The sequence below is a fragment of the Gavia stellata genome, chromosome 3 (assembly GCF_030936135.1).
Source record: "Gavia stellata isolate bGavSte3 chromosome 3, bGavSte3.hap2, whole genome shotgun sequence".
Classification (NCBI taxonomy): Eukaryota; Metazoa; Chordata; class Aves; order Gaviiformes; family Gaviidae; genus Gavia; species Gavia stellata.
The window spans coordinates 38,940,234-38,956,517 of NC_082596.1; the positions used below are offsets into that span (position 1 = coordinate 38,940,234).

At 44.6% G+C, this 16,284-nt stretch overlaps 1 protein-coding gene and 3 non-coding genes across 4 annotated transcripts in view; 3 read left to right on the top strand and 1 right to left on the bottom strand.

Moving 5' to 3' along the window:
• Positions 1-522: 522 nt before the first annotated feature.
• The window catches only part of DNAJC5B (DnaJ heat shock protein family (Hsp40) member C5 beta), a 46,702-nt gene continuing 30,940 nt past the window's right edge, over positions 523-16,284 (bottom strand). Inside the window, exons 2-4 of the mRNA XM_059815588.1 lie at positions 10,490-10,703; positions 6,413-6,587; positions 523-617 (exon numbers count right to left, since the gene is read on the bottom strand). Of these exons, the coding sequence (XP_059671571.1) occupies positions 523-617; positions 6,413-6,587; positions 10,490-10,703 (484 nt within the window). The remainder of the gene's footprint in view (positions 618-6,412; positions 6,588-10,489; positions 10,704-16,284) is intronic.
• Positions 13,824-13,896, top strand: TRNAA-AGC (transfer RNA alanine (anticodon AGC)). The gene has a single exon. It is a non-coding gene; the product is annotated as a tRNA-Ala (tRNA).
• Positions 14,645-14,733, top strand: TRNAY-GUA (transfer RNA tyrosine (anticodon GUA)). Its single transcript is given in 2 exon segments — positions 14,645-14,681; positions 14,698-14,733. It is a non-coding gene; the product is annotated as a tRNA-Tyr (tRNA).
• TRNAA-AGC (transfer RNA alanine (anticodon AGC)) lies at positions 15,039-15,111 on the top strand. Its single transcript has one exon. It is a non-coding gene; the product is annotated as a tRNA-Ala (tRNA).

Below are 16,284 nucleotides of genomic sequence, written 5' to 3' on the forward strand. Positions count from 1 at the left end.
AAAGAGTGTTTCCTCTCTGGGGAGGACAGCCCTATCTTCCTTGCCACCGACTTCCCCTCTGAGTTCTGCTAAAGAGCATTTCCAGGGCTCCCTCAGGAATGTTTCACATCCAGCAAAACTGCTGACCACAAGAAGCATTCCTGGGACAGGGAGAGACCGAGGTGGTGTGTCTGGAAGGGTCCTCGGGACTGTCTGGGAGGTGAAACCCTCCCAAGGAGGAGAGCAGCTTTTCTAAAGGGAGTATTATTAGAGGGAAAAACCAGGCCGAGCCTGGCAGTTTGAAGCCGTGAGAGACCAGCATGCTGATCTGTAGGGCTCTGTACATAAGTATCTCCTTGCAGAGTGTAGGTATCAAACTGCTGGAAGTGGCCTAGAGGGAGATTCTGCCTTGATAGGAAACTAGTCTCAGGTTACTCTTGATTAGCTAAAAGACAACTACAAATATAGGCTGCAGAGCTTATCATGCGTTTTCTCTTGCTGTGACACTCAGAGGGCAGCACCAACAGGTCGTGTTTGCCTGCTCTAGGAGTCTGTGTGATAGCTCCGATGGCTGTCCCCTATTAGCTGTGTCTTCTCGGTTGCGTTAGTGGGATGAAGCATGATAGGAGTTTCTCCATCTAAATTGGGGAGGAAGACAAAAAATACTTTAAGAATCCTTTGCTTGTTACGCAAGTCAGACTTCTTGTTAGCATCACAATGTTTCATCTGCTGTCATGGCTATGGCTTAACCTTGGCTTCACAGGCAGCTGTGTGCATATTGAAGAGGCGGCAATGCCCACACCGAGTCTACAAATGCTCTTACTCCTGGTCCACGTGTAATGGTGGATTTCTGGGCGACTATTGCTGTTGTTATTAAACTGGACATTAGCTGTACCTGGTGCTTTGCAGAGATTGCAAGATAAGGGTCCCTGCCTATTCCAATAGCAAGTGCTTGTTCCTGCAAATATCTGAAGATAATGAGCACTGTTGTGAGTCAGCAAGCACTAACCTTGACAGCGTTTGCAAGAATGGGCCAGAAATGAGTCTTGAAGAAGGCAAAGTTAACAATAAAGAAAGAAGAGAGTTAAAAGGCAAAAAATGCGTGAGCAGTAATATACTTGAGAGGGAAGAAATCGTATCTATCCTGAAAGCCAGCTAGTTAAATAAAAACGTTAGATTGCATTTTGAACTCCGATGTAATATATTTACAGTAGGATTTTGAGAATTACTGTTTTAATGAGTTTGGAACTGCCAAAAACTTGCATTATGACTATATAAATCCTTACTGCTTTGTACTTTCTCATTCCATGCAGTTATGTGTTTGGTTTCCCAATATATCTGTAAAAAATGCGTTTGTTGTAGAGTGGAGGAAAGTGAAGTCCTTACAGAGTTCCCTGATGGCTGTTGTGTTCCCTCTGGTAATGAACAAGGTTTAGCTGCCCTTCTCCTGGGCCTCTTTCCAATCCACCGTTTTGGCGGGGGGAGGAGGGGGCTCAAGACTTTTAAGAACTTTTAAAGGTTCAGCCATCTCAGTGAAGTGTTTTCATATGAAAAATTCTGGACTATCTAAATCTTGATACTAGCACAGCCTTCACAGTAATTGAATACAAATGATGACTTTTTTGCCAAATGGCCAAATGTTCAGAAAAAAACTCATCTGACATTTCCTCCTGTTTACATGACAGTTGATGGGATGAATCATGGGCAAAAGATGTAATGTACAGGAGTAACTTAACCCAGAGGAGGAATCTAATTGCATGCCATACGGCTTCCCCTCAGTGGGGGTAGAACAACTTTGACTCTGTCAAGGTGAAAGGCAAGAATGATTAAATGCCAAGCAGCTTCTCTGTATGGGCAATTCTGTATTTAGATACAAGGTCAAAGACAGACATGTTTCATAACTTCTAAAAGTATATGAGTAATTAATGCTTAGAGCTCAGCTCGGGCTCAGATTAGTTTGGCAGTTCCAATCCATTTTTAAGTTGTGATGTATTTTCTAGATTTCTGAGCAGCACTCCCTCCCACCCTCTGCTGCCTCCAAGTTGTTCATTTTATGGAAGATAGTTGATGGAGGGCAGAGACTAGCAATTAGTTTTGCTGTGGTACCCAGATGTGCAACAAGAGAATAGGACCCCCTGCAAATACATTGCATTGCTTCCAGGTGATCTGCAGACAGTTCTGAGCTGACACCTTCCCCAAGTATTTTGCTGCCTGCACCCCTCTAAGATTTATGATGTTTTTTATCTGAACAGGGACCCATGGTATAATAAACTGTACAAATATAGCCTGCTAATGGAGAGCTGCAGAATGGAGGTGCAGCAGAATTCACAGTTTAAACTGTTTTCTATAGATAGCTCTTGCTCACTGTTCGCCTACATTGGTATCATATGGAGTGCGGAGGAGACAATGAAGTGCTAAAAACTTATTTCTTCTGAGCTGTGAAAGTATTTCATTATTCAGGTTCTTTTTTCTTTTTTTTTTTCTCTCACAGATTTCATTTTCTGTAAAATGAAAGTTGGTCTAGAAATGCCTTGCTTTGTTCTTACATTGATAACCAAACACGAGAGGAGAAGAAACCTGCCAAACTGCTTGAGTGTGTCATTGCAGCCTGAAGTACCACGGCAATCCAAATTCCAGCGGCACCTCCTCTGGGACCACAAAAGCCAACAAAAGTTTTGCCATTGACTTCAGTGGAAGCAAAATCTGACAACCTGCCCTGTGTCTGTGAGTGAAAGCTATGAACCATTGCACATGTCCGTGCTGGAGACAAGTGAGTGATACTTCCCTCTGCCAGTGTATTTTCGCAGGTGACCCGTAACATCATGGCATGATACTACAGATTATCCTACCTTACACTTTTTTAATGTCATGTTTGATCTGAAACCCTAAAAAATGTCATGTTTAAAATGTAATAATCCAAATGTAAGACTTATTTTGGAAAGTGATCATCCATTGTACATCAGGCCACAGTCCTCTGTGGTAGAAATCAACAGGCGTGAGAAGAAATCTCTGTAACCTAAGTACAGGCCAGGGCTTGCAAATCCCTAAGTTCCTTTAGTTCTGATGGTCATGCTACCCGTGGAAGTACATGCTGTAAAACAAATCTTTCACGGGAGTTATTTAACTAGCTGAGCACTAGAACTAGTCAAACATATTTGAATAAAACTTTCCTCTAGAGGAATATGCCATTTTATCAGAATTGAAGCCTTTGACATGATTGTGTTGATTTCAGTGATAACTCATTTTGCTTTTAAATTTTAGGGAATGGATCACTGAACTTTTGGCTTCACATCTCTTTTTTTCACTAACAATTATGTTTTATGGTATGTTAATTTGAAGAATTAAATCAACTGTGTAACAGCTTGATTTTGTTAAGGAGAAATGTGAGGGTCTCTGAAAATTATTACTGTTGTGCCAGCTCAAAAGATGAAGTCTAGATCTCGACTCCCACAACATGCATATTACCTTTTCTGTGCAGTAGGGCCAGCTCCAAGCAGCTCCCACTGAGCACAGCAACAACTGGTGGAGACTCGCTCTCAGAGGTTTTTAGCATCAGGAATGCTGAGGTTTTATCAATGTTGCATTCCTCAGAAAAGCAATGACTGACTACAAAATATTTGGATAAATTAAACTATGGCCTTAGCTTGAGAATCTATATTTTGACCTTAGCAAAAAAGTTCTGGCTAGCAATAATATAGATACTGGGGACAGCAGGAAGCAAAGAAATTAATTACCAGATAGAATGCTCAGTCTGTGGGCAGAGGGCATGTGAAGAACTTGGATCCTAATAGGATTTCCTCTTCCAAAATGAAATCTGCTGCAGGAGTGATTACAGTTTGTTGCTGAATTACCTACAGGAGCATTTCTATTATTTACGTAAAGGAAACATGAGTATTCATTTCCATGGCTCAATATTTGAAAATGTCTGGTGGAAAAGCCCAATCTTTGCCATTCTAAGTCAGTGTCATCTTTTTGGCCAGCATCCCTCAAATTTGGGGGCGAGGGGGGGAGGGAGGAAGGAAGTGCAGTTTGAGCTGGTTATTAATTTTTCTAAATGCAGTGTCTATTTTTCCTTTCAGCTGCAGAAAAGATGCTCACGTTATCCTCTGTCATGAAGTTTTTACTTTTATTCCTGATATGTTGCATTCTAAAAGAATTTAGAATCTAATAAAAGAATCTAATTTTAAAATATAGAGAATTCTACTCTACTGAGGCAAGCTGGTTTTGATTGGTAGGAAAATGTAGCAAGACTGAAAAGAAAGGTAGGAAAGATAGAAATATCCAGTTTTCTCCAGACCCTACCTATATACTTAATACTGTCTTCAAAATACTTAAAACACGTAATTCCACATTTTGTTAATTTTTCAGACTGGTACTTTGCTAAACATTTTAAATTATTTTTAAAAATTGATATCTCAGTGAGACTTGGTGGGAGTAAAGGGATGGAAAGGTGGCCTAAAATTACTGAATACCAATAAATACCACCTGTGCTGTAAGGAGGGAGAATTTTTTTTTCTGCCACTGGGGAATTTTGTGCTGGATTTTGAGAGAGAGCACAATACCTGCCAAATTACAAAAAAGGCAGAATTAAAAAATTCTTATCCTTCGAGGTTCCATCTTCATATTTCAAACTTGGCTTTGGTGTCATAGGCCCATAAATATCAAGACCCATTTCAAATTTGCACTTTTCAGGTGCCTAATGTTGTAGACTATATTACATTGGATAATTATACCACATTGCCCAGAGAAGTTGTGGATGCCCCAACCCTGGAAGTGTTCAAGGCCAGGTTGGATGGGGCTTTGAGCAACCTGGTCTAGTGGAAGGTGTCCCTGCCCATGGTGGGGAGTTTGAACTAGATGATCTTTAAGGTCCCTTCCAAGCCAACGTATTCTATGATTCTATGGGGTTTTTTTCAAATAATGCATTGTGGTTATAAAGCTTTCACTAATAGTTTTTGTTGCATTTCCAGAGACCGATCAAGTATGATCAGTTTTTAAGCTGACTGTATTTACCTTGATACGCCTCTAGGCAAAACCAATTTAAAAACACCACCACACGTTGGCATATCAGTTATATAAATAGCATTTGTTTCAACTACTACAAGTGTTTTGTTACATATTTATGGAAGGGTAAATTTGTGTGAAAAGTTGTGGGGAAAAAAATTCTTCCTGCTAAGGGAACATGACATTTGCAATCTGGCAGTGCTAATTTAAGCTTAATAAACGTAAGAATATAACAGCATAAGACCTTCCATAACAATGGATGAGAAAAAGAGTGAGTTGACTGCTTAGGTACTTCCTCATAAAAAAGTGTAATCCTAATTATAGTATATGTAAATTTGCAACTGAAAAGTGGCCTAGGTCTTCCCCTGATACCTTGGCCTCTTATTGCTGGAGAAAGGGTCATTGCCTCTCTCAGCCTGTCCTGCAAGTCTCCAAATCTAACCAATTTGAGATGTTTCTGCTTCCCCTGAAGATGAAGGCAAAACTCTGCCCCACTTCAGCAGATTAGGACAGGGCTCTTTGTTCAAAATATGTCACCCACGCAAGTGCCAGATTAGGAAATCACCACCATCATCCTTTGGTATAGCCAAAAACCTGAGTGTGCAGCCGGGGGATGCAGCAGAGCTGAGAAAAGAGGGTGACTTGCTGCGAAGGGGGTCCTGCTGTCCCCAACCCGTGTTCCCGGCCAGGTGCTTTTGCTCTCTTCTTTGAGCCATCATTAGCACTTGGCCTGCCCCACCGTGAAGCACAGCAGGGAGTTAAATGGGCAGGGAACTACACACATTTTTGAGAGGATTAGTTTTCACCTAGATTGTATCCAAGATCTGGCTCCCGGTAAGGCAGTACAATTGCTATTGCCAGTGCAGAAGAGAGCCAGCAGCTTGGGGGCTGGATGGGAGAGGGGCAGGACCTCAGCAGCTCCCATGCAAACTCTTTTAGGTTACTGCACAACCTTACTGTTGGAAACTTTGCACCTTTTCTTGAAGCCTTTTCTTGAACGGGTACAGTTGGCCCGTCAGTCAGTGATAAATTCTACATGAATAAAACCCGATGACAGCTTATTCAGGCAGATCAGATGTGGCAAGCACCAGTCCAGGCAGAGCCTAATCTGTAAGTATAGGAGCTAAGATATGAAGCAACATGGGCATGGGGGCTAGAGGGTGAACATCATCTCTTAACATGAGCCCTGAAACGTCCAATGTTTAAGTGTCTCAGAAGAGATACAGGAGATATTTAATGGTTAGTGCCATAGTTTAGTTTTTCATTAACACACAACTTAGGAAGTTCATCAGGTCATGGTGTTAGCTAGAGTGAATTGGCACACCTCCACTGATGTCTGGAGCAGTGTTGTGAGCAGAACATCTGGCCTACAGGCTTCAAAGACTGTTTTGAACAGCTTTGCCACACAGTAAGCCCCTATAATACACACCTCTTTCCATGTCATTCTTAATTTGCTCTTCCAAATCTTCTGGAGACACACAGAACTCCTGCTCTTCCCCTTCGGGTGCTTTGGGTTTACACTTTCCGCAGCAGCAGTTGAAGCAGCAGCAGAGGCAGCAGCAGAGGTAGCAGCCCGTCAGCAGGCCACAAACTGCAAACAGGCCCTGGGTTAAACACAGCAGGAGGAAAACCCTGTCAGCAATGACCTTCCTGAAACTCGTGGCAGCCTCTTACAGGTGAAGGCAGATTGTCGAAGGAACCTGGCTTCCCAAGTGCTTGGCACTCAGAGGAATCCAGCTGCTGGCCAAGTACCTAAACAAGGGCCAGATCTTCCAGAGCCCTCCTCATCCACCAGCTCCTACTTGCCACTCAGGACCATGTCCACAAAGAAGACACCAACCAACAGGATTCTGCACGCTCAAATTTTGAAAGTCTGTCTTCATCTGACGGCCCTTAGAAAAAACTTCCAGGCGGTATGCAAACCCCCACCCACCTTAAAATGACTCATTTCCATCTTAAAAATGACTCATTTGCCCAAGATCGTTGTTGCAAACACTTATTTACTGGCAGGTTCTTGTCAATAACAAAGCCAAGAGAAAAAGAAGCAAAGACCCAGATGCATCCCACATAACTTCAGGCATTGAACTAAGGCATCCAAATTAGGACTGTAGCCCTGGTGGGCTCCCCACATAGTCAATGGTAAATTGAAAGCCCTGCCAGAGGGTGATTCAGCCCCGGGAGGATTTGAGTTGCCCATTGGGGGTGTCTCTCTCTCTCTCTCTCTCCCCAGTAGCCTGTGCAGGAGCAGCACACCGGTGACAACTCCTAAATTAGACTCCTCAGGCTGTGGTTTCTTGATCTGGCGACTCAGGCAGCAAGAAGTTCCCACCTGCATCGTCCTCTGCTCACTCTGGCACGAAGTGCAGAGACTTCAGCAGAGCCACCACAACTGCCTGGGGCCGAGACCAGAGATTTCAGCCAGATTCAACAGCCAGAAAACTTTAATTTACGGAACTTTTCTTCCTCCAGACCAGGTCACTGCCTGGGTTCACAGCACAGCTCCACAGCTGCTTGTGTTGGGGGCTGCGTGCCATGTCACGGCAGTGGGATGGGGGGGTGCAGAAGGGGAGCCCTTAGGCTGGAATTGCCACCCTGTGCTCCATGGGTGCATGACGGCAGCCTGGCTCCTGACCCGGGGCGGATCCAGGCCTGCACCTGTTTGTGGCAAAGGAGAAACCTCCAGATGTCATCATGGACATAGTGATGTAAGAGTAAACAAAAGCCAGTGATGATCCTGAAAGAGGAACCAAGGCTTATATGTGGAATGTGTATGTAAAGCCAGCACAGCTTTGTGGCCACCAGCTACATGTAAGTTAACGTGAAGGTACAGCCAGGCTTTAGCATTGTGGTTATACAGTCTGCCCTTTACTATTTGCTGTATTCATAAGAAAACAAGCTGCTGAGGAAGAAAGCAAGCACAAACGTCAGGATATTGTCAAACTTTGACAATGAAGCTGTGTAAATAACACTCAGTTATGTATGCATGTCTCAGGCGATGTTAGTGGGGACCAACGGGAGCATTTTTGAAGGTAATAAGACTATTTACATACCTAATATTAATATAGGCATGTGTCAAGAGTGAACAAAGTGGTTATAAATAAAAAGAAGGACTTCGACTTTTTCTTTTTAAATATTTTTAAGTATTTTCCTTCCAACAGGCACTCAAAACTGTTCTAAATGCCGTAACCCCTAAAATAAGTTATCTGACTGTTTATCATTTATGCCATAATGGAGAATAAATCACCACAATGGATAGAATGAAAAAAGACAGAACAAAAGTGTATAGAAGGAAAAAATACTTGAATTTATTCATGATACTGTAAATGTTTCAAGATTTCTTGTGCTTATATTATCATAGTTGGTAAATCAAGAATCAGTTTATTGATATGAACAATAAACTGTCTTCATGGTAGAGGGAGAATTGCCTTTTGCTAAAACAGTTGAATGAACAATGCCTATGCCTGCCAGTGGAGAAGCAGTTAAAGTTCCCATTACCCATGTCAGTATGTTCCCAGTTTAATAAGCCTGCTAAGAAGTCTGGCACTCCGAAAAAAAGTAATTTTCACTTTGCATTTCTCCTTTCATTTGAGTTTCCTTACTTCTAATGATACACCTCCTCACAGTTGTCAGATTTTCTGAGTGTGATAGGGAAAAGGATTTACCAGGAATGTTCGTAGTTGAAGATAATGAGCGAAAGCTGTGGACCCTACTGTCTTCTACCAGAATGGAGGAAATTAGGGGTCCAGAGGTCATCTGCAGATGATGCCTCAGACTCAAATAGGATTATGATGGCCAATATAAAAATCTGAAACTGACCCAGCATTTGTGCATGAGTTAAAAAGAGATGAGGAATAGTGAGCTCAGCTTGCAAAAAACACTTGGTGGCCTGTTTATGCTTTAGAGGTAGCAAGATTTTGGGTTGGGGAAGGGATAGAGACACCACCTTTGACAATCCTCAAATGAGTCTATATGTGTATTTTGGATTTTTTGCACAGAATGCTTAAAAACCAGGAAGCAGTGATCACTTTTGCTGGAATATTCAGTATATCTCATCTCACCTCTGGGATACAGCTTTCCTGAAACAATCCACACATTCCTCCTTTAGCTGTTAGGGACTTACTAGCTTCTCTCTGTACTCTCCGGTGCTCTCCTTATGAGTCAAAGCCACGGTGGTTATTTCTGTTCCTGATTTTCTAACCACAAAGGATTTTATACTTCATAAAACCTCCATTAAAGATCAGTAATCAGAAGAGGAAATAAAAGCTAAAAAAGCAGCAAACAGCGAAGAAAACCTTGTTTAGCAAGACTGTTAAAGGAGTCAATACTGCTGCTCCCTTAGCTCTAAGGCAATGCTTTTGGCCCTCTGAACCGTGAGAAAGAGGCCAAAGGACAGGGTGGACAGCAAAGAAAAGAGGGGATGATCCAGCAGGAGAAGACAGCGGCTCTGGTGGGGAGTCGAGCCTGCAGCAGAAGTTGGCTACAGCACCTGCCGGCAGGCAGCCTCCAGCCTGCTTCTGAGGGTGCAACTGTGCCTTTGTGCAGTCATTAGTTTCATTCACGGATCCGCATTTGAGCAGCTTCTGTCTCATCCTGATTCAGCAGACAAATTACCGCTTCTCAGACCCACAAATTGCCCAAGTGACTTCCCAGATTGAAAGGGGACTGCAGGGCAGAGTCCTTCCTTTCCCATGCGTCTATTGCTGCAAATAGGCAGGGACAGCATGGATTTTGAACATTTTCAATTCTGTTGGTTTGTTACATTTCTGTAACATCTCAATATTTGCTGAAACACTCGAATCTGACATATGCAAACATCAGAGGACACCAGTGACATAAGAGAACACATGAACGCAACTCCTTCATGATTAGAACAGCCCATGATGTGTTTTTCCTGAGGAATATGCCAGTTTTTGATGTATCATTCTCTTCCTTTCCTACTCTCTTCCTCCACTCCACCCTTCACACCTTTTCTTACACTTTCTTTCTCTCACCCCCTCACCAGGGCACATATATGACACCATAATCACAGTGTTATGTATTATTATTGCTTACTTACGCTGTGTGTTATATATAGCAAAGAACATAGCTAAATTTGTACTGTAATAACTTATGAACTGATTGTCACATAAGTGGGACTTCTCGTTTTTGAACAATGAGTCATTTTTATTTAGTCATTACTGAAAAGAAAGTCAAAATTAACCTCGAGCACTAGATTAAAATCTAATTAATATCTGAAAATGTTACAAAACATGCACTCTATTTAACTAAGTAAAAAAGAAAAATAAAACATTCTATATTAGCAGTATTCTGAGCTGATGTTACATTCTGCCACTGTTGATTTTCCAGATAATGTTGTTGTTTAATTAAGCTTTTAGTAGTGGTTTAAATTCAGATCCTACTATTTGTTAAGCCTGTAGAGACACCCTGTTTTTCAGGGGGTTCCTTGTGGATGTAATTGTCTGTGTGCATTGTAACACTTGATTTCCAACAGAAAGTAACAGCTTACCTTTGCCCACCAGCTTGAGAGCATGAAGTAGGTGTTAACATTTTCCTCACCAAACTGTTCTGCCACATAGAGCCCTAATGATCCATACTTGTCATATATGTTTCGCTTGGACAGATCAGTCAGTGTTGCATGAGCATTGTTGATCTCTTTAAATTTTTCTGCAGACTCTGGATTGTCCGGATTCTTGTCAGGATGATATTTCAAAGCCAGCTTTCTTAAACATGGAAAAAAAAAAAAAACAGAAGGAAAATAAATCATCTGTATATGTGCATGTATACAGACACAAAACATTACAAAATATTTTAGTAGAGATAATCATTCTGAACATTCTTTTTTCCAGCTCTGATGTACTCAGTGGAAAAAAAGTGACACAAAGTGACTGAACGTGAAAGTTTTGGTAAAAGAGGTGTTCCTATTACACTGAGCATGAACTTTGTGCATTGATACCTAGTCAGATACCATGTTAAAGAAGACAGTGATATATGCTGAAAGCACAGATTGCAGCATGATAATAAATCACATGCATTTGTTGCATTATGATTGCCAACTGATTTGCATCATTTAGCAGGTTTCAGCAAAGATAAAGATTTTTTAAAGGTTGTTTAAAAACATGATGATCACACTGCGTATCCCACCAACATTATCTTCTTTATAGCAAAGGAAATTCCATATTTGATTGTCTATGAATAGTAGCTATATTAAAATTTTGTAAACAGTGTCTGTGTTTGTAGAAGCCCAGACAGTGATGATGGAAAACACAGTTAGGAGTTGCAATAGAAAGGAAGCATCTTTCTGAAGCACAAAGTGGAAAAGCATCGTGGGTTAGCCCCAGTTTCAAGTGCCTGTCTTTGGGCCTAATTCCCCACTGTCACACTTCTGAGAGAGTCCTTAAAGCAGTGGAAGCTGAGTGTCAACTGTTTTGGGCTGCTTATGCTGGTGGGAAGACTTTGCTGGGACAGGGCTCAGTACGGTCTTTTTCCCCTGACTGCATGCAGTGCTACCGCATCCGAGGACAAGTACAACTTGAAAGGAACAGTGTGGGACTGCTGGTTCATGGTCAGTGCTGGGGAAGCACAGCTTGGAGAAGAAAGTGTTTGCTTCCAACCATTTTGGAGCACTGGTAGTGTGAGTTCACACATACCTGCAAAACAAACATAGACAGCAGTGTATCTTTTAAAAAAATCTCCACTCCCTTTGAAGAACTGGCAATAAGATTTTTCCAGGACATTTATTTAATGACTAGTGCTGACCTCTAGTGGCATCAAAAGTAATTTAGTAGTGTTTTAAATTCCGTGATCCTCACCTCAGTTAAGCTATGCTGCATTTTGTAAATATTGTCTTGGAGTGTTTCAGGAGCTAGCCATGACTGTTATGCCAAAAAAAAAATCATTTGTGCTGTGAAGGTAGTGTGCCCACATTTCTTCTAACAAATTTATCTTCAGAGTAGTGTCTTGCTTGACTTTCCACTGAAGTCCCAGTACAGGTTATTCCCCCAGAAAAATGTAACTGCTTTGCTCCTTATGACAGTTCCTGCCTTGGAGACATTCTGCCAATATCAAGATTGATATGAGCCTGGGAACAGCCTCTGCCAACGATCTCTTCAGTTCTATAAGCTGAACCCAATTCATCTTCTCATAGGAAATAAATAACTCTTGAAACATGTCTCCAATAGCATGAAGGGGTTCACGTTCAGTCATATGTAATATACTGTGCCCATGGTATCTTAAACATAAATTTTCAGTCTTATTTAACATGTGGTACCTTAAACATAATAAAAGATGAAACAGGAGAACTGGAAAAACAAGCTAAGTTTTGCATGACTAATGACATTATGTGCCATCCAAGTATTTAAGTAGCTTATGCAATCTATCCCTTTTCCTAGCTCAAAACAAACCCCAGCAATTAAAATAAAAAAAATGGGAGAGCTATTACTTTCAAAACCCACACGTGGTTGCAGGCATCAGACTATCAATCTCCAGCCTTTCTTTCTTCTCCCACAAACACAAAGACATCTGCACCTCTCCATATCCCCAACAATCTCATAAAAAATAAGAATTTGAAGAAAATGTAGTTTAAAAAGGAGAAAAAATTAGTTGCACACTGACTTTACTTAGTTTTGGTTTAGAATGCTAACAGAATTACTTGCAACACAGTACAGTTAACAAAAGATGAGATATGTTCTTATTTTGATTTTGAGAAAACTGTCCTCACTAAAAATTGTACATTAACAAAACAACTCCCTACACAAAGATGACATATAGTAACTGGAGATGATTTAGTAATGGGAAAGAGATCTAGATACTGGTAGTGCAATTCATACAAGTGAGAAAAAGGACTCCATTAGGTCCAACCCAGGAAACAAAAAAAGTAAGGACAAGAACTACGTGATATAAGTATCAGCTATAGAGAAGCTTCCCTGTGGGTCACCGGAAAAGTGACATTCCTAGTTATGTGATAATTGTGGTTCAGTATGAGTAGAGAAAAAGCAAGAGGCCAAAAAATGGAGATTGAAATGAACACAGGAGTTTGTTGGCTACTTCCCATACCAAACGCATGGATTATGTCCATTCAGATTTTTCTTACGATGAATGGCCTTCTCCTTCACCACCTTGGGACCACTGACTGCAGCAGCCCTTCAAAGCAGCAAGCAATGTGATATATCTGGGCAAGAAAAGTGACAACAAGCACAGAAATAGCCATCACACAAGATGGATGGAGCACTCATGGAAATGAAGCCAGTGAAATATGCTCAGCACCTCTGTCCGTGGGAGGCTTAGGATGAGAGGTTAGATCAGGCTATACTGTGCTCCAGGGGTGTGTCTGATGAGGGTACATCTGGATGAAGGGAGCAACATTCTGGAGCCAAGAAACTATGTTGTATAGGGTGAGATATGGCTGTGCTATGGAGTATCAAAGGGTGTGAGATACAACCCTGCCATTCCTTCAATAGCTCAGCTGGTAGAGTGGAGGACTGTAGGCTCCCTTGCACGGCCATCCTTAGGTCGCTGGTTCAACTCCGGCTCGAAGGAGTGCCCTTTTGGCTCTGGCCCAGACCCTGCGGCACCTCTGCCTTTTGGCCATGCCCGGGCGGCTCCCCTTCAAGGGCTGCCCAGCCTTGAACTCTTGCCCGAGGTGGCCAAGATGACCGGCCAAGGCAGTTTCGGCTGAACCCTGGGCAGGGGATGGTGGTCCTCAGCACGGGCCTTCTCTGGGGTCACCTCCAGCAGGGAAGTGAGAGCGAGGCCGATGGGAGGCCCAGGTTTGGGTGCAGGGCAGCCTGGGTCAGGGGTGGGTGCCTGGGAGGGGAGAGGACCTCAGGCAGAGGCCGTGGGCTGGGGAATTAGCTCAAGTGGTAGAGCGCTCGCTTAGCATGTGAGAGGCAGCGGGATCGATGCCCGCATTCTCCAATGCTTTTCATTCCCCTTGCCTGGACACAGGGCCCTTTGCCGGGGGCCCCCTGTCCTCTGGGGGCTGTGGGGAGATCACAGTGTGCCCAGGCTTTACAGAGGAGGATGACATCCAGGGCTGTATCAAAGGGAGCACGGGCAGTTTAACAGAGGATCTGATTTTCTCCCCCTTTGCTTGACAGTCGTCAAATCTCATCTCAAGTACTGTGTCCAGCTCTGCCTGATCTCCCCCGTAGAGGAAAGACATCACTGAAATGGAACAGCTTCAGTGGAGGGCCACCAAAAAGCTCAGGGAATGGAGGGATTTCTCTTTGAGGATGGGCTGAGGACACTGGGCATGTTTAGCCTGGAGAAAGAGAGATTCAGAGGGCTTCCACGTGGCCTTCGGGCACGTAGGAGTAGGTTACGGAGTAGAGGAAATGGTCTCCTGTTGTCTGGTGCTCGACCAGAAGGCAAAAGACAGCAGAGTGAAATGGGATGCAGAGAAGTTGCAGCGGGATATGGGTAAGCATTTTTGGTCCCTGAGGAGAGTCCAGCTGTAGAAGATGACGTCCAAGGAGCTTGTGGAGCTTTTCCGTTTGGGGGTTTGCATGATTTGACGGTCTAAAGGGTTGAGCAAGGGCGTGTGAAGCTGGAGCTGAGGCTGTTTGAAGCAGGATGTTGCAGTAGCGGCATCAGGCTGCGCTGTGCATGGGAAAGTGTTGGATGAGTGTGTGATGGGCGAGGTACTGGGCAGGGCCCCATGATTCCTTCGATAGCTCAGCTGGTAGAGCGGAGGACTGTAGGCTCCCTTGCACGGCCATCCTTAGGTCGCTGGTTCAACTCCGGCTCGAAGGAGTGCCCTTTTGGCTCTGGCCCAGACCCCGCGGCACCTCTGCCTTTTGGCCATGCCCGGGCGGCTCCCCTTCAAGGGCTGCCCAGCCTTGAACTCTTGCCCGAGGTGGCCAAGATGACCGGCCAAGGCAGTTTCGGCTGAACCCTGGGCGCGGGATGGTGGTCCTCAGCACGGGCCTTCTCTGGGGTCACCTCCAGCAGGGAAGTGAGAGCGAGGCCGATGGGAGGCCCAGGTTTGGGTGCAGGGCAGCCTGGGTCAGGGGTGGGTGCCTGAGAGGGGAGAGGACCTCAGGCAGAGGCCGTGGGCTGGGGAATTAGCTCAAGTGGTAGAGCGCTCGCTTAGCATGTGAGAGGCAGCGGGATCGATGCCCGCATTCTCCAATGCTTTTCATTCCCCTTGCCTGGACACAGGGCCCTTTGCTGGGGGCCCCCTGTCCTCTGGGGGCTGTGGGGATCTCCTGGTGCACCTGGCCTGCACAGTCGAGGACAGCAACCAGGGCTGCACCAAGAGCAGCATGGGCTCCGCATCGAGGGAAGGCGTTCTCCACCTTTTCTCAGCACTTCGTCGATGGCCTCTAGAACAGTATGCCCAACTTTGGGCCCCTGTGTAGAGGAGCAACATTGACCAAGTGCAGCGACCTCCAAACAAGGCCACCAGGACGGTTGGGAGCAGGCGCACTTGCCCTTTGAGGAGAGGCCAATGAACGGGGGCTTGTCCAGGGCCTGGAGAAGAGAGGGCTTTGGGGGAGATAAGCTGCAGTTTATCAGAATGCCTCTCAGGAGGTTATTGATTCAACAGTGAGGCCTTGTAGTGTGGTGATTGGCAGAGGAGTGAGAAACAACAGGAGTGAGAAACAACAGAAGCAGGACAGGTTCAATTTTTTCTCCCCTCAGGACAGCCAGGCAGAGGAAGAAGGGTGGCCCGGAGTGCGGTGCAGTCTCCATGCTTGGAGGTTGGCATGAGCTGACTGGCTGAAGCCTTGAGCAAGCTGCTGTGATCCCTGATCTGGGGGTGCTTGGAGGAGGATGCTGGAACAGACATGTGCTGAGGTCTCATCCAAGCCGATTTCTCTGACAGCTGTGTCATGGAGGCAGAGCTGGGAGAGGGCCCTGCCGGTCCATCAGTGGCTCTGCTGGTGGAGCGGACGACTGCAGGCTCCCTTTCAGGGCTACCCCTAAGTCGCGTCCGGGCCCCGAGTGCCCTAATAGGCCTGAATGGCCCTGACCAGCCTTTTGCGGGACCTCGACATCCACCCGCAGGTCCAGGAGCTGTATTTGTGCTCAGCTCTGGGCCTTCACCCTCTTTCCGAGCTGTACAGTAGGAGTCCTGGTCTCTAGCTCAGCCATGGCCACGGCCATGGAGATGTCCAGCCACAGCGACCCTTGATGCGGATGCTGACGTGCAGACAGATGTCCTGGCTCGACCTCATCCCTGGCTTGTCGGTGTGGACCTGCCTGGCGCTCACTGGACGGGATCGTCACTCTGACCTACGCAGTGACTTCCCGGCGTGCAGTTGTCCCTTCCTCATGGTGCTGATTGTGCCTTCTGCTCTG